Source organism: Gasterosteus aculeatus, chromosome 1, assembly GCF_964276395.1.
Source record: "Gasterosteus aculeatus chromosome 1, fGasAcu3.hap1.1, whole genome shotgun sequence".
Lineage (NCBI taxonomy): Eukaryota > Metazoa > Chordata > Actinopteri > Perciformes > Gasterosteidae > Gasterosteus > Gasterosteus aculeatus.
Window position 1 is genome coordinate 6,510,808 of NC_135688.1, and position 21,896 is coordinate 6,532,703.

General features: G+C 47.9%; 1 protein-coding gene across 1 annotated transcript; it reads right to left on the bottom strand.

The window, feature by feature from the left end:
• Positions 1 to 1,863: 1,863 nt before the first annotated feature.
• Positions 1,864 to 21,158, bottom strand: pid1 (phosphotyrosine interaction domain containing 1). Its single transcript, XM_040176569.2, has 3 exons — positions 20,855 to 21,158; positions 14,256 to 14,402; positions 1,864 to 4,530 (listed from the first exon to the last, which is right to left on the bottom strand). Exons 1-3 carry the CDS (start codon positions 20,882 to 20,884, stop codon positions 4,030 to 4,032), a joined length of 678 nt encoding a protein of 225 aa, XP_040032503.1. The 5' UTR covers positions 20,885 to 21,158; the 3' UTR covers positions 1,864 to 4,029.
• Positions 21,159 to 21,896: the final 738 nt, after the last annotated feature.

The following is a 21,896-nucleotide window of genomic DNA, read 5'->3' on the forward strand; positions in this document are numbered from 1 at the left end:
TAAATGTTTCCTGATCCATATCATTTCTAAATTTGGCCTTTCTTGCACGTTAATAGAAAAAGGTTTTCAACAAAAACGCAAAGTGAACAGACCAAACCAACTGAAACTCAAAAGGAGTGAAGACCGAACAAGAGTACTTTGTGTCCTGCAGTACAGAGTTAGCAATGGTCATTACAATCACCGCACGCTTGGCACATACTTGCATCTTATTTTAGACCACTACTGTGTCCGTCTGGCTTCTGCTGAATAGTTACGGTTACAACATGCTACTCCTTGAATGCTTAAAACAAGTATTATTTCACCACGTTGAGCGACCGCAAGTGTAAAATGTGCCATTTCAGTCGAGACAGAAGTGGAAGGAATGTGCACAGGTCCTGGTCCATTTCACGCATCTGCTACACACCCACACATGTTGGTCGTGTTCGCTCCGAGGGGCCCGGGGCCCACCAGCTCGGGCAGAAGGATCTGATCAGACGCCGGCTCCTCGACCCGGGCCGGACCGGACAAGCGTGTGGGCTTGAGTTTGTATTGTGAGCCGAGTGACACCGACCCGACGCCGGCTGATGGAGGAACGGCGGGGGCTCTTTGTGGGCCCCACAGGGCCCCTCTACTCGTGGAAGTGGGTCAGACACTAGAGCACAGCGGAGAGACGCGAGACAAAGAGGCATTAAATCGCGCTTGCGTACAGTTAGCTGTGAGAGACGGGGACGGAGGGCCGTGTTGACATGTTGTTACACAACAGATGACATTGTGCCAGATGGCTGTGGACGATCAACGTTTAATGAAAACAACTAGTAAAGACATGAGTAAATGTCTGCCTGCCGCTCATCAAATGTCCATGTGGTTGCATCACCTTCAGTTACATTTTCCATTTAAGCCCAAACAAGCCAGTGACAGCAGCAAAAACAATCTGCTTCCCTCCTGGCGTTTCTAAAGTAACGATTCTTATCGTGAGGAGTTAGACTGTTTATGACAACATGAAAAGGCCTCTTTGGGGTGGGGGGGAGGCTGTAGCTCTTCTTGCCAGAGGGAGGCAGTGTTCTCATTCAACACACATTAACATTCTTCACAGCATCCATTTTGCCTCCAATCCTCTGCAGCTCTTAAGCTGCAAAATGATCGCCAGCCCCACGAGCAGAGAGCAGCTAGTTATCTTGTTATTGATGTGGGCACTTTGAAGAGACAAGAGATCCTGGCAGACGACGGGCCGGAGCACAACAAGGCAATAAAAGAGAGATCTGAGAAAACAGAGGAATGTGAAGAACGGGAGAGCGAAGACCTCCCTCAGAGGACGCACGGAGACAGTGTCACACATAAACCTCGAAATGAGCGTGGAAACACCATAAACTCCAGTTTAGGGGTTTGCTCAGGGAAATTGCGCCCACACGCAGTGGAGGAGTGATAGTAGTAGGAGGGAGAGGATGCTCACGATATTTGTGCCCCCGTCGGGCACTTTGTCGTTCACCATCCTCTGAAAAGAGAACATGAAAAGCTTTTGTGTTAGAACATTTGTTAAGCACATCAAAACAGTTGTATACCTTAAATCATTTCCTAAAAGTCTCAGTATGTTGCAACGTGTGTGTGTGTGTGTGTAGAGGACCGCGTGGTTATGCTTTACATATGTCCTGGCACCCTGGAGGAACATCATCTGCTTACTCGCTCGGTTTGCACTGCGACTGAACATGCTTTGTATTTATCCTCCCACATGCATGCAGCCGCAGCAGGAACGCCAGAGTTCAACTCACGCAGGTCTTAAAAGAAGAATAAAAGTCTTCTTTTTTTTTTTTTTTAGCTCTGGCGACAGCGAAGACGGAGACATTAGATGTGGGTATGAGAGAGGAAACAGACCACACCATCGAGCGCTTGGTCTTGGTAAATACTTTATATGCAATTGTTTCTTGATCTTTGCAAACACTGTATAGAAAACACTTAAGGTAACACTTTTCAAACATTTAAAGCGCGTCTGAGCTTTCAGACAGACATGACACAGTAATCTACAGCTTTATGAACACTCACCCCCCCCCGACACGTCCACCCCTCCTCAGCACTCGTCCCAACACATACAATCACACCTGCGCACACACACACACACACACACACACACAGCCACCGCTATCAGGCTCTCCAATTATTATTCACAGTAGGCTTCATAACATTGTTTCTGTATCGTACGATGGTTTCTCATTTAAAATATCTATCAACATGTATGCTGTAATATTTGGAGAGTGATACATTTGTATTTACATAAGCTTATTGAGCAATACTCAAATACAATGTGTGTGTACATGATGTATAATTCTATGTTGGTGTATATATATATTTGAGTGTGTGCCGACCAGAGCCACCCCGATCGTTCTTTTTAGGTTACTGGCCGAGGACCTTTTCCAGCCTGTTCAATGCAGTCCAGTTAAAAAAAAAATTAAAAAAAAGAGGAGAAGAAGAAGAAAAAGAAGAAGAAGAAGAGTGGCGCTCTGATGAGATTTGGCCCCGCGGCGGTGCCTCGATGTTGCAGGAGGGGAATCGGTCACCCGCCGTGGACGGGGCGAGGCGTTCACAGACACGTTGGACTCGGCATACATTCAGCAGAGGCCCAGGGGGTGTCGGCCGTTAACTCGGACGGGGGTGTTTTAGGCGTCCTACATCCTCAGTGACTAACACGTCCAGACTCTATGTGTCTCCCGTTTTGCGAGAAAACGTGGCAAATGGTCAGAGTACCGCGTCCTGATGATAAAACGCCCCCCTTAAGCATCAAAAATGGATGCTTCCGGGGCAATGAGAAAAACCCCAGCTAATCCCCCCTAATCTTCCTACTCCCTTACCTTGTTCTCTTTCACACAAACAGAGATGTCTCACCTCCAACAGCACTCATGTGTACAATCAAATACACAAAGTACACAAGTAAGCAATTATACACACACACACACACACACACACACACACATTAGGAAAAAGGGTTGGCCCGCGCATAGAGCCACACATACACACAGGGACCCGGGTAAGAGACCAAACTAATGTGAGAGGAAAGTGAGGCACATAATCTGACAGGCAAAATGCAGCCTGAATTTTGGTATATTCAAAACACAAGTGGATGATTAAGGTGTCGCAGTCAGGGCCTCAGGCTTTCAGCCCGGTGAGAACTTCTAAAATGGAACATCTACGTAGCACCTACATTCTCCAGAGGCGCCGTGCGATTATTCTGAACGTTTAAGAAGCCGTTAAACGGAGGCGGCGCTAGAAGCTCCGGCTCCGTTGTCTGCACGGGTAACAGCTATGCCGGCAAGTAATTTCAGGGTCGGACTAAGGTACCATAGTGATGATATGAATAGTGCTTAAAGGCTTAGCTTTTCTTTCACATCCTCATTTGCCCATTACCAAGGTCGAAGGCATTGTAACAGAGATCCACATGGTTAAACATCTAAAAAGAATTTATGTGCTCCAACAGTCTCATTAACTCTGGGGTTGGGAACCCAAAAATAAGTCACAGGCCTCTTCGTGCCGGTGTCCCGTCCATGGCAAGAGTAGCGACGGGTTTTCGTTGAGCTTGGGTTCAGAAGAACGGGGGCCGAACCCCGTTTGTTTGCTGGGTGAAAAGCTTCAGAGCCACAAACAGAGTCTCTGCTGGGAGCAGGAGTGACACAGTGGCTGAAGGTGAAGATGGAAATGTCGAGTCGATCTCTTGAGGGCGGTTACAGCGGTGCTTGAAAGCTTCCTGTGGGCCTTTGAGGACCTTTCGTTTAAAGTGGCAGCACTTTGACATCCCTGTATGTAAATGTAGGTCTTTTGTAACTCCTTTTTTTGAACGTACTTTCCCATTACAGTATTTAAAAACTACTTTGTTATACTGGTGGGGGTCACCAGCATCACATGGGTCAGTTCATTCTGTTCCAAATTGGTACCAGAGAGAATCGTAGGGGGAGAAAGAGAGAGAGAGCAAGAGAGAGAGAGAGAGAGAGCAGGTTAATCTGTCCATCCTTCCAGTAACCCCTCGCCCAGTCGGGACAGGCGTCGGGGGCTTAGGCGACTTTCAGCTCAACCGTCGTCCGGGGTCGTGTCTTCAGGGGTGGACGAGTCCTCTGCAAAGTCGTCCGACGAGCCGCTCTTGTGGATGCGGCCGTCGCTCCGCATGCTGTGGAAAGTCTTGCGGAAGGCCTCCATCATCGAGTGCGCCAGCTTCTTGGCCTCCAGCTTGCTCTCGCACTCGACGGCGTGGCAGTCCATCTGGAAGGACAGGTCGTCGTTGATCTCCCGGTAGATCCAGGCGAACACGTTGGGTCTCGCGCTGTGGTCGGCCGTGCAGTAGGCGATCCGCGCCACCTGGTAGGTGTCCATGGTTACCGAGGCCTCGCCGTGACCGTCCAGGTGGTGAAGACGCACTTGGAAGGGACGGATCTCCAGCAGGGAGTTTCCTTCGGGGTAGGTGCCCCGCTGCTGGGCAAGGGCGCGGCCGTCCACCAGACCCACCACCGCCGACTCGGTGCAGCCTGACAGAAACTGGGTGCCGGAGATTCTCACTTTGCCCAGGTAGGACACCTGCGGGGAGACACAAACACACATGGACACCATCAGACGTGTCCTTTCCCACAAACACAAGCATGGAGTTTTTCCACCACATGCACAGAAGTCGGCTGCCAAGGAATAAAATCAATCAAAACTACCGTAGAAATACATAAAAAATGGGGCCGCTCCTTGTTATACTGAGAGAGTCCGTTTATGAGGAGCATATATAAAGCACCATTCTTGACAAGGTCGAAAGACAGGGACAATAGTAAACTCTCGATAATAGAAAAGAAACAAAACAAATTTTAAAAATGCCAAAGATGTAGCCGGTCTAATCTCAAGGGGGAAAGTATTAAGTCCGAGGACTTAAATGACAAAAGACAGGGCACCTTCTGTCACTAGCCGAGGACTATTAATAAACAGCAGAGCCCATTCATCTAAAGGGATTTATATGTGGGGGGTGCCAATCATTGAGAACAATGCTCTGACCACGTCATTAAAGACATGAAGAGGACTCGTTGGAACAGACAAGTCGTCTGCATAGAGTAGGACATTGTGGTTTTATATGACAATGTCACATATTTTATGTGACAGGAGAAAGACTCAATGAACATTGTTTTTAAAAAGAAAATAACTTTCTCTCTGAGATGATGATAACAGGCTTTTCTCAGTGTTAGTTGTCTGTGGTAACTGTGGCGCTGACATTTAGAAAGATGTGCCTTTGCTATTGTTGGACGAGAAAACACGATACCGACGCTAAACACCAGGGGAACGGTAGGCCGAGGAGCTGGAGAGGAGGAGGAGGAGGACGAGGGTAAGAAGTGAACAAGTTTTTCATATGGGAACGTGGCCGAACTGCGAGCGCTCGGGCAGTAATGGCCGACTTGTGCACGTGTTGTCTGCATGGCATTCTCAGTAGCTTTATAAAAATACACAAGCGACCTACGAGTCAAACACTCCCCTCCGTCTGTGTTCATCGGGAGTTCATTACAGCACACGTGGCGGCTGATAACACGAGTGGAACGATGAGCGCGATTAAAAAGACGTATCACAGTTTGGAACATTTATGGAAGATGAGACCCTCTTTATTCACGTCTCAATGTACATATTTTAATTTCGAGTCAGTCCACAGATACGAAGGCATGACGACCATAAAGCATCAGAACATTATATAAATCTGGTGCCGTTTTAAGCCACAAGTGGTCACACGACAGCCTCTTCTTTCACAACTGTTGTTTAGTCAACTTTTAATTCAACTTTGACAATTGACTTTCTATCTGAAAGTCGGTTGAGGGGCTCAGTCAATGCTAAGTTGATCCAAATGTATAAAGAATGCATAAAGAGCTGCAGCTATGCAGGTCCTGGTAAAAACCTGAATACAGCAAGACAACATGGCGTGGAGTTTCTAATAAGCCACAAATCAGAGATCCAGGGGGTGAAAGCAGCGGCGACTAGAGGTAAACGCGGGGGGTGGGACGGCCTTTGCGGCCTACCCATCATTCGGCAGAGTGCCACAGGTCTGCAGGAGCGGCGGGTGGTTTGCTGGTCGACCGCGGCGACACAGTCTCGCAGCCAGAAGGCGGTCGGTCACTCAGCAAGCCAACAAATCCAGAGGCCACGCCAAGATAAATCGGCCGTCCGCAGTCTGCGCGTCGAACAGCAATAAAGAATCATTGTGCACTTCTTTTTTCTGTCCCTTCTATTTTGATATCGGGTTGCACGTTCGAGCTGCCGTCCTTTCCACTGATTGCTCGCTTCCTAGTTGGATGGCGGCTGACGTGACGCGTTGCCAGGTTTTATTCTCTTACAGCAGCTGGGAATGAGCCAAAACACAAAAAGGCAGTTCTTGTTTTCTCTCTAGATCTAGTTATTGTGCCGGTTTAAAATAAACTATACGGAATATATGAAGTAAAGTGAAAATTAAGACCAGCCTAGTTGAGAGGTCCAGAAAGGAAGATGGTGGTTGTGGTTGAGTCCAAAAAACGATGTCTTAGATCAGGAACACAATAATACACACAGATTTGGCACATTTGGACAGTTTTAACCGATTAGGCTTAAATAGAAGAAAAAATAAAAAATGGACACCAGACTAAGCAAACATTTAGAGTTTGTTTCCCACAAGTGGAAACATTCAGCTGAAGAGGAAATTGTAACATTGCCTCAGTAGAGACGTGAAGGACAGATAGAAATACAAATAAAGAAGTGCTCATAAGGCATCGAGGAAGAAAACAAGACGCACCACTAAAATCTCTGGACTTGATGGCGGCTTTTGGTTTGACGTATTTGAACGAGACATTTCCACAGTACTGGCGTTTTCCCTTCAGGGCTCGGACACTGAGCCCATTTACACCCGGTGGCGTAAGCGGAGGCCTCTCCAGGGAACATAGCATCTCTATAAGGACAGCTGAATGTTTAGCATTTATGAGCACGGACGCACTAAATGTGGAGTTTATTTGTCTTGGGTGCTGATTAATGGCGTCAGATAGACACAGTGCAGCGCAAAATTAATCTCAGAAATATGTATTCATGTTTTTCATGTGCAAATTATACTTGGTTGCAAATAACAGCGGTGACTCGTGATCGTATGAGTGTTTTTAACGTGGTGTCGTGCGGTCAGTCCAACAGCCCATGTGAAACACTGAAACCGTCATGCAGAAGTACCAGTGCTAGAATAATGCACGACAATAGGGAAAGTGCTGTAAAACCACACAGGTGCCATTGAAATACACACATGCATACGCTGAGGAATGATGAGAGACCAGCTGACCCGAGAACCTCTCATGGAGGGTTTTTGTTGAATGGGAATGCACAAACATCAGACAGCCTGTCTGATGTTTGTGCATTCCCATTCAACAAAAAGTTAATTAGGTTACAAAATCACTTCCCACTTGACGTCGGTCGGTCACCTTACAAATACACACGAGTGTTCCTGTCCATTTCTAAAGGAAGTCAGTCAACAAGCCTCCACTAACATCGTAAGAAGTGATTATATTGCCATGAAGTAAAACCTAAGGGACCCTTTTGGGGAAATACTATTTGAAGGCTATTGGCTCAATGTGACAGAATTTATTTTTAAAGTACAGGGGATGCGGGTTCATTGCACAGGTGGGGGAGGAAGGCGGAGGAAAAACGCTCTCTCCCTCCGTCCCACAGAGCCGGAGCGCGTCCATTGTTCTCTACTCTGGTGGCCCGCTGACAAGACACAAAATCACTCCAGACATCTACACCGTCCCTCCCCATTTTGTTTCAACTCTCACTGTGTGCCTCTTCTTGCTCCCCCATCTCTGAATTTCTGATTGTCTTCGCTCTCTTGAACGGACTTCTGCCCCCTCCCCCCCACCCCCCCATCACCTATCACCTCTCCGCATTGCTCACGTCCCTTCCTGCGGCCGAACGTTTTGCATCGCAGTTTTTATACCGACCAACAGAAGATATTAGTTCCACATGAAGCAGTACTCTGACAGAAGTCAGGATCATTTACAGGAATGACGGCCTGTTGGGGGCCGCCGGGAGGGAACGGAGGGAAATGGAGGAAAGCCGACAGAAAAACAGCGAGGCAGCAGGGAAGCTGAAATTGAAACGATCCACCGGATTAGTGCCGAGACAATAAACAGTGTGTGTGTGTACCTGCTTTGTAGGAAATGGACAAAAACAAAGAAATGGAATGCAAGTGTTTGTGAATGAGAGAGCGAGAGAGAGAGAGAGAGGAGCTTGGTTAAACATTTGCACGTGTGGCGAGACATGTGGCCACCATTACCGAGTCTGTTTATGTAACATATTCCTATTCTATTCTCTCTTCTGTGAAGGGGAACTCTACGACCTGCAAGCTGAAGTCCTTGATAGACTAGTTCTTGGTAGCCGTGGTAACTGCGGAAAGACAGAATTTCGGGGGGGGAGTTTATTTGCCTCCTTGCTGAGGGTCAGACGAGGAGATTGAAACCGCTGAAATGTGTCTGCAGGCGCCACGTACGTCGCTGCGCTTGCTGGCTGAATGAAAGTGAAAACAAGGGACACAGCGAGCCTGGTTCACAACTCCCGCCTACCAACATCTCTAAAGATCCCCACATGATTGTATCCAGCAAAAGAGTAACGTAAAAAGAATCCTCTAAAACATCAGCGTAGGCGTAACCACGCATTCTTTGGGGGGGTCGTGTCCCCCCCAACATACAGCAGAAAATATGTAAGATATATCTATGTACATATATCGACCGTACCGCCGGCCGGTCGGATCGTCAGCGCCACCCTTCCCTATCACTAAATGGTCGAGGTGGGCCCTGTCTGGCGCGAACCTGAAATGAGTTTGACGCCTTAGGGTAGAGTAATGGAGGACTTTAGGTCACCTAAAAAGCGACGAAAACTGTGCCAGAAGCCGAGCATTTTTTCCAGACAGTAAGTAACTTGATACCGAGCTAAATGTGTAGGCAAATAAAACGAGTAGCCTCATAAAAGCACGAGTCGCAGTTTTGTAATTGGTAGGTGTGTTTAAGGTCAGTAAGTAGGAAGCAACTCAGCCACTGTCACAGAGAAATGACACTTTTCCTTTTAGATGTGAATTTAAATGGTCAATCTAGTCCTCAAATCTGTTTTAAATGTGTGAATTTTCATATATAAATATAGAATTGTAGGCCACGCACTTAACAAAAAAAAGTAATATGGGGAATGGTATTCGTTTGGACCCCCCCCCAATGTCTAAACCATGGTTACGCCCTTGAACATCAGCAAAGGGCTGTGTGGTCTACTGTATAATCTGAACATGCTAACAGATTAGCGCACTGGCGGCAGCGCTGCTACTTCGGTCACCACACATCGGACACCTCTTGCATATGCGTGACATTGTTCAACAAACGTGTGGGTCTTTTTATCTTTACAGGTCTTTTAAAATGTCAGAAACCCCCTTTGTGGTCGAGTTGCTCGGGGGTTTACAGGAGACAAGAAAAAAAAAAGTTTGTCATCTGTATAAGACACGTGTATAAAAACCAAGAGGTTGTGCAAATATGTTCGGTCTGTGCAGAGTTCTCTCTGCCGTGCAAAGAAATGCAACTGTTACCCATTAAAAACATATACGGTAGCACATCCCTGCCAGCACGGCCCCTCTGCCACCAGCGCGTTTAAGCACATGCCAGGAACACATTTTTTTCTGTGTTTGATGCTAAATGAGGCAAACAGATTTGAATGTTTACCATTTTTTTTTTGATGAGTTACAGGATGCAAACCCAGCAACGCCGCAGAGAGTTGTTGTTGTTGTTGTTATAGGCAGACTGACGGCAAAGTAGATACAAAAGCAGTAAAATGCAAAAAAAAGGAGGAGAGAAGAAAGTGAGGGTCACACAGAGGGAGTTAGAGAAAACATCCGTCTATGCGGATGTCTGTGTCGCTGGAGGCCGCGTGTGTGCGTGAGCGCGCGCACACGCGTGTGCGAGCGGCGCAGCGTCCGGGCAGCTGCGCTGCTGGAGCCACAGCTGGTTGGGCTATCAGCAGAGAAAGGGAGGGGATGGAGAGAAAAAGAGGAGGAGAGAGGAATCTATGAGGAGATACCTGACCCTACGGAGAGGCTTTGGGAACACGGAGGAAGAAGGGAAGAAAGGGGCCGAGATGACAGGAAGAGGCACTGAGAGAGGAACAAGGAGGCACTTGTTGAGGAGAGCGGTTTGCTCCTGTTGGATCAGATCTGGGAACAGACTGTGATGTGAAGGTAGAAAAAAAACAAAAAAACAAAAAAGCACTAGCTAGATTTCTAGAACTGCTTGTTTCGGCATCAGGCACTTTCCCAGACGTCCCGGTTCAAGGACCCACTGGGGGTGCAGACAAAACAAACAAGCCTATGTCTCAATCTGTGTCTGTTTTCCTATTTGCCCCCTCACAGATGCACTTTGTTCCAAACAGTAAGAGTTTGTTGAGAGATGAGATGTCAGTGGGGAAAATACGGGTGTTTTTTGGTTCATGACTAAATGAAAGACTATTTGGAAAGAATATGGGACTTTTATCTGGCAGTGGTGGTCTGGTGTCGTTTGCCAAAAGTAGGAAAAATACCTGCTATTATCATTGTCCAAAAGTACGCTTGCAACTCCCAAAAACGTCAACCTTTTGGATAATTCAGGAAAGAACGAAAACAACAGCAACCTTACGGCAGGTTTATTCGGATCAACGTTTAAGCACATTCACGCAGTCACAAGGCGTACAAGCCGATTTTCCAAAGCAATTGTTGTGCGGATTAGAAAAGCCGCTTATTCACATTCTTGCCGAGATAATAAGATTGATACCACTCTCATGTGGGTACAGTAAATGTGAAGCTTTAGCCCTCAGCTCGGGTTGGCTGGCTGTAACCTAACTTTCAGTGTGCAGGAATACAATAAGACCCCTGTATACAAAATCAAAAAATGTGCACGCGCTTCAAAACGGACACGTAATTGGATTCTGTAAGATGCTGAACGTCACTGAGTGCATCGTATCAGAGGAGCATGACCTCGACGCATCCGACATCAAAAGTGATCCAGCGGGTTCCGTCGACGAAAAACAACTCCCACCGCCAGAGGTGGAGGTCGTCCTGGTGTTCTCCCTCAGGAGACCCCACCCCCCCCGCGTCCGGGTCCCCCCCAACATAACTGAGAAGGCGCTGCTCGGGAATACAGCATTCCTGAAGAGGTTGTTAACATTCCTCCGAACGTATTGAATCAGCACCGTGCAGCTGGCTTCGCTTGCCACGGCATGCAAAGATGGATTTTTTTCTCCTTTTTTCAAGTGCTGTTTGTGTTGCGCGGTGAGATGACGATGCTGTGTGTGTGTGTGTGTGTGTGTGTGTGTGTGTGTGTGTGTGTGTGTGTGTGTGGGAGATTACAAAAACAGAGACTGAGTGTTTCACTGTAAGTCAAGACAGAAGCGCCTCAGTGTATATGAAAGACGCTTTGACATTCCAGACCCCTTCCATACGTATGGTTAAGTTATACTCCAATGATGGCAATAAAATGTGTCTAAGCACACAGATTTGCAATGCAAATGCAAAAAAGGGGGAATTAAAGACCTATTTTTGGTCAAAGTAAGTGAAAACTAACTGGCGTCCAGTGGAGCTGCACCAGGCCCATCGGGATCCGCCTACAGAGCAAGTTGTGTGCGGTTCATCTAGTCCAGATTTTCTGCACAGAGAAAGTTTTGTGCAACACTGCACAGACGTAGTAGGAGGCAGAGCCCACATGCAAACTCCAACCAGAGACGTCCGCAGGCCATCGGGATTCTAGGCACACCAGTGCAAACACAGAACATTTTAGAGGAGCTGGCGGATTGTAAACTGCATATCAGAAAGAAATAGAAGACACATGTCGAAATAGCCGATTCTCACCAGGGAGACAACAGTGAAGCGCTGAAGGCCAAACCAGAGACAGCGTCACGTCTCGCTGTGCCTGGGTCAGTGATTTGGATCTGAGGGAAGCCCTGAACTGCTGCCCAGTCTGGCTCCTCCACAGACGGGTAACAGAACCAACAGGGACGACACACTAGCTGACCTGAACCTGGATCCAGACTGTGCTCCAGCAGCACATCTAGTTCTCATTAAAAGAAATACTATAATCACTTGACATTTGATTATTACGTTATCTCATATCCTTCAGGCTTCATAAAACGCGACGTACGCCGTAGAAGGCCTTGAAACAAAACACACATACGCACATCAAAAGGGAAACTCACTCATACAAAAAGGCCCCTAATGAGACAAAAACGCATTCATAAGAGAACCGGGAGTACCGGTCAGCTCACCCTGCTGCTTATCATCTGAATGTCTTCACTGTATGTTCTGTCCTCTGTTCTCTGGAGACGACGGTACGTCCAGCTCACTGACTGACATCGGATTACCAAGTACAGGGAGACAAGAAGCCCCTCTGCCCGGGGGGTGGGGGGTGGGTGGGGGGGGTTAGCTCAAGACCTGGTGCTGTGAAAGACGTCAGAATCTCACACCATCGCTAAAAATTATTACTTTAAATCGACGTGGGAGCAGTTTAGGGAAACTGATACTAGAGACAAAAAAAAAATAATAAATCCCGAGCCAGTTTGTGTTTTGACTCCAATGCGATTTCATCATGGCCCGTGAAGTATGACCGTGGAGCTGGCAGCGCTGTGCATGCAGGACTTTTCCTCAAAGGGATGTGAAGTGGACCGACAGCAGCGGGCCGGCCGGGGCAATGAGAGGTGGCCTTTCATCCCTGCTAGCTGTTAGCTTTGGCAGAGGGACAGCCGGCCTCAGCCAGCCTTTCGGCCTTCCTGTAAACGCGGGGTCACGACTGGGGGGGCTGGGAGAAGCAAAAGTGATGGTGTGGGGGGGCTGGCGTGAAGCAGAGGGGACGGTGAAAACAATTGCATGAGCATAGTGACTGCTGGCATTACGTACTGCAGCACATAGGGGAGCGGGAAGGAGTGCAAAAAAGAGCAGAGCTTCGGTTTTCTCACCGCTTTAATCAATTAAGAAATAGCGCAAAAGCAACGGCGCTTTTATCGTTTTAAAATCTGGTTTCTTTGCATTTCATCTTTACAGTGTTTACGGCTGCAACGAGCGCAGTTTGCTCACGCCGTATTGTGCTTCCACTTTAAAAAGACTTGTGCCATCTAAACGTTTGCAACAGGTGGGCAGTCAGTTATGCAGACGGGCAGGTAGTGACTCAGACAGGAATTTACACAAGCCAACAGATGCAGGCGGCGAGGCAGACAGACTCGCGTTTTTCGGGAGGCCGCAGACAGACGAAGGAAATGGATTTTTTTTTCTTTTCGTGAGGCTGGCATTCTGCTGAACAGCTGTAGTGGTATCCATGGCAACACGGCTTTGACATTCTCGGAAAATGCTGGGAAGAGCGGCGAGTCCAGAAAGGAGAGCGGGGCAGGCCGAGTCCAGAGGAGAACGAGGTCTCACACTGGTTCGTTTGCATGGTTTAAGTTGGGCGATGCGGTGAAAATGGAGCTTCCTGAACAACGTCTGGCGCAGACATGAGGAGGAGCTGGAAGAGCAGGTGCAACGCTTTGTGGCTTGTTTGCATCGGGGGAGTTCTCCCCACGTGAGGATATAAACTGCGCGCTGCATTCATTTTCATTCATTTCGGGAATAGTTCCCATTTTTGAAAAATGCTACTTCTTCCTCGCTCGGCCGGCACGGTCGCCGCGCCCGACTTTCACTTCATGTTCACGCGTCTCAACTTCTGGGAAGACGATGACTCGGCATCCGCTCCTCCTCCGACGTGCTCGTTGGCGGGGAGCGGATGCTGAGCGACCAAGAGCAACGCTCAACCTCCAGAAGAGAAAAAAAGACACACGCACACGGTCACTTGGGAGTCGGCCCCGAGTGGGTTTGTCCCGCGTGCGGCGCTGTGCAGCAGCCACGAAGGCGCAAATCACTCACTTTTGATGGTGGGTGTCGTGTGTAACAGCGGAGCCTGGCTGGTGTTTTTATCCGCAGCCCTGTTTGTTTTCTGTTTCGACCTCGGAGAACAGAACACCTCATTGGGCCACTTAGCAGAGCCGGGAAGGGGGCGGGGCTAAGGCCCCCGTGCCAGAGCGCATGCACACACACACACACACACACACACACCCCTTTTGTCTTAATTAACAAAGGATGTCATTCAAACACACAAAAACAAAACCACTGGTGTGTGTTGATGATTTAAGCACACGTGTGTGTGTGTGTGTGTGTGTGCAAAAAGAAAATGAACAACAGTGTTATGGCTCCTTCAACGCTATTGTGGATTTACTGGATTTGGGGGATTATCGGACTCATGTGACCCCACCTTGTATCCAGCATGGGTCCGGCCCTTTGCGAGCGGCGTGGTGGAGCAGAGCTCGATGGCCTCGGGCTCGTGGAAGATCACCGTGGGCAGCGGCTCCTTCCTCAGCGTCAGCACGTTGAGCTTGGTCTTCAGCATGGTCTGAAAGTGCTGATGGAGAAAAAGAGAGACGCACACGGTGCTTTTAGGCAAACATCCGACCATAAGACCGCGGCTTGACAAGGGTGCTTTCCTGGTCAACGCCGACGGGGGGGGGGGGAAGGGTCAGTAAACTTCCAGTATGCATAGAAGTATACACTGTTCATACGTGTGTAAATGTGACAGAAAGCTGCTCGGCGCTTTTTAAAACCTTGATGCAGCTCAAAGGTTCAGAGACATCACAACGTTTCCAGGCCTTCGCTTGACGTGGATACAAACATTTTTTTATTTTTTTTCAACAGCAGTATGATATTCAAGGCCGGAGCAATCTAGCTTTACAGAACACACACAAACACACACACACACACACACAGAACAAATCCCAGTGGTGAAAACAGGAGATGAAGACTAGAAGTAGGATGGCCTGTGAGCCTTTTTTTAGTGGAATGTGGAGAGCAGATGAAGGGAGCGCTCATACAGTCCGGGGTTCCCTGAAGGAAGAAGCCTTGTGGAACTTCTGCGCTCTCCGAAACAGTCGAGACAAAAAACGAACAGCTAATGAAATCCGGACTTAAACACAACTAAAGAAAATGTGTCTGCTGGGTCTGAAGCGCTCCTCAAATACAACCATGGAGTCTGAAACCAATATTGATTTCTTACCTGCCAGATTCATCGCATGTTCTTGGTAAAACAGAAGTTTAACAGCCTTTGTAGAAGTCCGTGAAATATATTTAACTACACGGTTAGCTGCGTTGAATTGAACTTACAAGGTTTTTTCAGCTAGTGCTGAATTTACTGCTCATAAAAAGCTGCTAGCGTGCAAAAGCTGAAACAAGATGGTTAAACAATATTTCTCAACTGTACAATTATGCACTTTGTGTTACATGCAGATTTGAAAAATAATAGTATTATCATAAAGGATGCTAATCTCGTCTTGTGTTGTTAAAAATACAGATTAGGGCTACTTTTACAAATGCTTCCATTCACTTTTTTGTCCTCTTTGGCACTGTAAAGCCGTTTTCCAAATTGGACCTGTCGGTTTTTGTAACAACAACATTTCCAACAGTCAATCCTGCCAAAAGAGGGCTCCATCCATCCTCGGGGGTTGGTTTGTTTTGGCGAGGACGAGAAGAAAATAATTAATCGACTTCCAGAAATAGGTTCGGTGTCCAGTCTCCATATTCCACCCCGCTGCATTCTTCCGCAACAAACATTCGACATTCTTTCGGTCGTCTTTCCGATCACCGGCCTTTGTGTGCTGCCTCGTCAGCGCATGTGACCCACCGACCATCGGACCCCAATGACATGCTATAAAAATAAGTTATAATCATTTTAGCTTTAGGGATAATTTAACCTTTATGTTGACAAAAGAAAAGGGGACCTGCGGGGTAAAGGGGGGGGGGGTTAGGACAGAGGAAGATAAGGCGAGAGAAGAAACATGGAGCAGATGAAGGAGAGAGGGAGAAAAAGGGGGGAAAGCGGCTGTGAAAGTAAAGCCACATGTGTGTAAACGCTCGCTGACCTCCGCGTCAGCACTTTACTGCTTCCTGACAGCGGCTCACATTCCTGCGGAGAGGGGGGGGGGGGGTCTGCTGGGCCGCCCCGACTCCTACACCCCCCCCCCCCCCCCCCCACACCCCCTCCAGGAGCAAAAGGCTTAAGCGGAGGGCAGCTTTTGGAGTAACGCTGGAATTCTATTGATAATATTTTCACAGCGTAAATGTTTAAAAAATGTTTTTTTTTTATATATTTTTTTATTTATACAAGTCCCAACAGTCTCCTCATCGAGTTACTGCCGCTATTGATTCTATTTCTGACCTGGACGTGTCTCCACCATCAGCGCCGAGTGGACCGAGTCAGTTTTCAGCTCTTCACTTCGGACCCAGATGCTAAACGACGGCCGCCGTCATGAGAAAACCCCAAATCTTTAACCAATTCTGCACCTTCTTTAAAAAAATAAATGTTTTTTATGTACATTTACAACGTTTGAGTTTAGTGAAAGCCTCTATATATTTTAAATATTTAAATCTGATTCACACCCTCAATTTAGTTTTGATGTAACACTAATAAAAAGGCTCAAAAGCAGAAACTAACAAACAAATAACTATCTGGGGGACTTGATGAGTTTCCAAAATCCACCGATATCGGAAATCTACTTTTGGCTGAAGTTTAGTAAGTTTCATTATTATTCTACGCTTTACATATTTATACTGGCTGTAAACTATATTTGGTCATTTGTATGCTAGTTATGATATTTACCGTCACAACTAAAACAGTCCTGTTTAGTAACTCTGGAAACATCCACTGTGACTCATCGCTGCCGGTTCCCATGTGATCAACACCAATTCATAGCGCCAAGAAGCCCCAATAAAAAAACAAAAGGAACTCGACAGTACAACAACAATTCACTTAATAGGTTTTATGGATCTCAAGGTTCATATAATATGTATGAGCTATAAAAATAACGCATTTTTTTAACACGAGCCAAACTCTCTTTCCACAATTAGTACTAACGTTTAGAAATTGTGCGGACAAAAGAGGTCAAAATCCGCCAGGTCATTCTGAGTGATTGCTCTTCAACTACGTCGCCGATTACTGCTGTAAATCACCAGCGTGATCAACACAAGCACACGTGCTATAAGAGCATTTCAACATATTTAAACCCAGGGTCGTGATTTAAACAATCCCCTCCACGAGGCAGCAGACGGCGATGAGCTTTAGCAGGTCACGGGTGGCCAATTAAACTAGTTGGTCCCCCTGAGGGAGCGTTTCTCACAGGAAGGAGGTTCTCAGGTCGTCTCATGCAAAGACACTGCTCAACAGGTTGAAAGCGGGCCGCCACGCCGAGGCCCACTGAGCAGAGGCTACTGGGATGTAATTGCGTAAAAACACGCAGGAAACAGCTGGAAACGATGTAAAGCACGTTTGTGATGCTCGCCAAAAAAAAGGTTTCTGCGTGTGCGCTTGTGTTCCGACAAATACGTTGAATAGTTTCTATTCCTTAATGAAAAAGAAGCCAAGCCGGCCCCCGTTTTGCGTGACAGCCGTCTGGGTGAACTTTGGCTGACGCATTGCTACGTGGATCAGCGGAGCAGCAATAAACTACCTCACTAAAGACACTAACCAAATGGGGACACGCTCGTGTACACTTGCGGCCCAAACCGACGACACGTGGTACCTTTAAAGCCCGAGCAGATGTTTCGCTTGCCGAACAGGCATCAAACCGCGCTGCCGGCGAGTAAACCGCGCGGAGGCTTCAGGTTTCACGTCGAGTGACCGGGCCGGTGGATGCGATCAACAAAGCGGGGCCCGGCCCAAAACAACATCCCGGGTCTTTCCAGGCCACGTCTCTACACGGGCGATGAGCGTAACCTGCGTGGCGCCGCGCTGACAACCGCTGTCCCGTCAGATGCCGCTCGCACACACACACACACACACACACAGTGACTTCTGCTGCTTTTATTGGAGCGATGTATGCAAGTGGAGCAAGAGGAGGAGGTGCCCTCAGTATGTGGTCGCAGTTAGGACCTGAAGCCAAAAGCAGAATGCACCCGCTCGGGTTCACTGCACGGTACAAGGACTGGGCCGTGTAACTTCCTAGGCCGTCTCTCTCTGCGTTTACTGCGTCCCCCTGTGATCCTGGGACAGTTTATGGGAGGAAATGTATGTCTGAAGCAGCTCGTGGGAGGGAGAAGGTCAATGATCGGATGTTGTGATTGGTGGGTTAGTGCTGTTGGAGGAAGTGGGTATTAAAATGACACAAACCTCAGACCCTGGGGGAGGCAATTTCTGTCTAGAGGTACAAACATCAACAGCTGTGACGTACACAACGAACCCGTCGCAACAGCTTGAACGGTGTATACGTGCGTGAAAAAGACCTGCCGGGGACAAAAACACACCAGCATTTACGACTTTAATATAAGGAGGTTCTATTATTTACCCCATGTGAGGTAGAAAACGTGTACAGTGTACCCGCTCAAAAGGCATCGGTGTACTCGTGTGCCCACCCAACATGAGGTTATGCATCATCAGACCACCAAAGCCTTTGGGCTGTTTCGGTGTTGAAGGAACCATGGGAATTATGCGTCCCCCTCCTTTTGTCAGCCTCAACAACGGAACCGTGGCCACAAAAGCAACCTGAGACGGACAAAGAGACAGACGGACCGACCGGGGGACAGACGAAGCTGCGTTTGCCCAGACTACTGCATATTGTGCAATCTGTTGTTGAACAAACGAGCCCCCCCTCCCCGCCTCCCCCCAAAGAAGCCGATTGAAGCACGTAGTCAGCGAGAGGAAGGAAAGATGGGGAAGTGGACAGACGGACAGCGGATGAGAATAAAAACCACAACGCGACACTTTTGGTTTCTGCAACACTTTGGGAATATAAGAAGCAGCTTGCCGTTGCCTAACTCGAGCCACGACCTGCATCTCCTCAACCAACCACACACTCCTCCCCCGTCATCCTCCTCTTCCCTGCCTGAGCGTGAGACAAAAAAAATGCAGCAAGACATCAGGTGTTGCTATGGCAACAGGGGACAGCACAAGTGAGAATAATATGGACGAATGCCATCGTGAACGAAAACAAAACAGAAGAAGATAAACACCGGTACGTTGTACATCGTCTCCATCTCCGGCCCCAGAAATCAAACGCACCATTGATGACCCAAATGAGGCTGAGGGTAGCAGCCTGTAGGAGGACCGTTGCCACGGTTACAAAGCAGGCAACGGGCAGGTATTTATCGTTCTGTAGTCACTTCCCACGGAGAGGGGTTTTGGTGCTCATACAGTTGTCCTGAACTCTGACCTGACGTTTAGCTGTCCGGTAGATCCAGGCAGTGCAGGTGGAGCATGAACCCGTCACAGAGGTTCCTGCACGGACGCAGAGCCACCTGGGCAGACTTTGTTGATCCAAATTCCTCTCAAAAGTCATCCATCTGGCTTACCATCGCTCCGCGGTATTTCATAGCTTGGAAGTCTGCAGAAAGATGCTAAACTGTCTGGCGTCCAGGAAGCAGACCGGCGGGAGCCAAGGCGTATTTTTCCTCCAGCAAGTACTGCAATTCTAAAAAGCTGGATCCTGCATTCCTCAGAATACATAAATGAACTCCCCGAAATGCCCGTGTCAATCAAACCTCATACCACTTTGTAGCAGGCTTCTTTTGGGGGGGTTGTTTTTTTTTCTCTAATCTCCACGGCCAAGCTGATGTTATTTCCTCAGACTTTGGAAAGCTCCCTTCAAAAGACCCTCCAACTGATCTCAAGCGCAGACGTTGCACTCCCCGCGATGAGCCAACTGATCTTCAAGAATGCCTCTTTGAAGCTTTGCTTACTCTTTTAAATGTGCAACCGTAACAGAATGTGGATCCGAATGGTGAACGCGAACATGGCAAGAAAATTGCCCGCATGTAGAAACGTTCTTCTAACTCATGACTGTTCAGCACACGGCTACGGGTGGGTACACTGAGACCTGGGAATGACAAAATAACAGGTTCACCTCAGTTTGGGTTTTTTTTTCAACCTTGCAACCACGTGAGCTTTTAGTGAGGGGTAGTTGGCAACGTGCACCGACTGGAGGGATTCACGTCTACACTTCACATGTGCAAAGGAGGAACACGTGAGACAGATCGATCAATCGATCACATGGGGGGCCTCAACGAATCGAGAGAGCGGGGTTGTGTGTGTGTGCGTGTGAGATCAATTACGGCCTCTCGACCCCACCATGTGAACATCAGGGCTCTCGCTTTAAACAATACGTGAGTCCATCTTCTTGACGCCTGGGCAGAAATTGAGGGATTGTGCAAGTTCACTTGGCAGGCGATCCGCAGGCCAACATCTGGGGAGCATTACGGTCTGCAAGGGACGCGCACGGTGCACGGTTGGCCTCTGGATATCACACTACGTGTCATTCATTGTGTTGGGTGTTTTTTTTTTCCTCCATTCGTTATTTACCCAGGAGCCGCGCTTTGTGATGGAGCGATTTCCCCACAGGAATGAAGAGTAAAACGGTAGATTAAGCATCCTGGTGTGACAACAGGAGGAGTCGGCCTGCGGTTGCACTCGCTAGGTTGGTGTAAAAGGTTAATGTTGCATGAAACAGGCCCGTTGGGGGGGGGGGCAGCCTGCAAGAACATGCTTTGTGTTCATTTTAAGACAATACCCGTCGGTAGATCAGCAGAGGAATGCACGTTGTTGCACTTGTATCCCCCCCGGCTTGCGTAACGTGAACGGCTGCATTTAAACCACACAGACGGGAAGAAAAACGACGGTTGTTTCCTCTCACGACGACAAAAAGAAAACAAACAAACATCCGAACGAAACACGGCGCTCACAAAACATCTGTAGCTGCTCGGTATTCGCAGCGAGCGTCCGTCCCCGTGCCGGAGCCCCGCTCGCGCGGCGGCACCGGTGTCTTTTTCACCGCTGGCCTGTCGACAATAGGCGGATCATTCACGCGCGGATCTCACCTGCAATCGCTCCGACGCGGGTTGCCACATTGTTAGCAGACTCGAAAGGTTCTCCGTCTTTAAACTACAGCTTTGTTTCTCTTCTCGTAGTCCGGATCACATCTGTTCGCTTTTCTACGGATCGCCTCTCTGTGCTCCTTCGGTCCGGACGGGTCGGTAATGAAGGGATGTGTTGCTCCGCCTGGCTGCAGTCGTCGGACCGACCAGCAGGTGGAGCCGCTGGCCGCGCGTGGTAGGCCCCTCTCGGTGCGTGCTGCCTTCAGGTACTTCAGGAAGGAGGAGTTTCTGCAGGCGAAGTAGTGACACGGTTGTTTTTGAGCCTCGGGAGGAAAATAGCTTACGTGTGCCACCATCATTATATCTTACCGTGTTGGTGCCGTGGGGTATATTGTTGCTTCTGGAGGTTTTATGCAAAAATATTATGCAACATTCATGTGAAATTCTTTACATGTTGGCAGTTTAATAAGAGAAGACACACGAAGACATCCATTTTATTTTACTTTTCTTTACAATTATTGACTCACCTTCAAACTACACTGATCAACCCCTAAAATGGATTGAACGGTAAACGGGACGTGATTACTTTGGTGCAAAAAAGGCCCAAAAAGGTCTGGAAATGATATGTACCACTTTTTTAAATTGACCTTAAAGGTCTCAGAAGATTAGTCATCCAGACCAGAGTATAGAAAGGCAGTAATCAAAATGTGGTTACTTTAAAACGTACATGTGATAATTCCCACGTTTCACAGAGGGCGCTGAGGATACATAATCATCCCCACTTATTCTAAACTCCTTAAGAGTCTCAAGAACAACTTTAAACATTTAGTCTGCATTGCTCTTTTGAACTGAGATGATTTGAGCTTGTAATTCTAAAAGTGCGTTCTGGGAATCCACGAAAGAATTATCATTTTGTAAAGTGAATTACTTTTACTACACAAATTTTACCATTAGCTGTAGCTGTGTTTTTTTCGTTTTGTGGTGAAGCCAGCGGAACACCTGTTTTGGGATCCATGACCAGCCATGTTGACCTTCTTGGGAAAAC

Excerpts from the sequence above, each read along its gene's own strand:
- pid1 (XM_040176569.2), bottom strand. The coding sequence starts at position 20,884 with ATGTGGCAACCCGCGTCGGAGCGATTGCAG. Across the intron at positions 14,403-20,854 it reads CCGCGTCGGAGCGATTGCAG|CACTTTCAGACCATGCTGAA; the intron begins GTGAGATCCGCG and ends TTTCTCCATCAG. Across the intron at positions 4,531-14,255 it reads GGACCCATGCTGGATACAAG|GTGTCCTACCTGGGCAAAGT; the intron begins GTGGGGTCACAT and ends GTCTCCCCGCAG.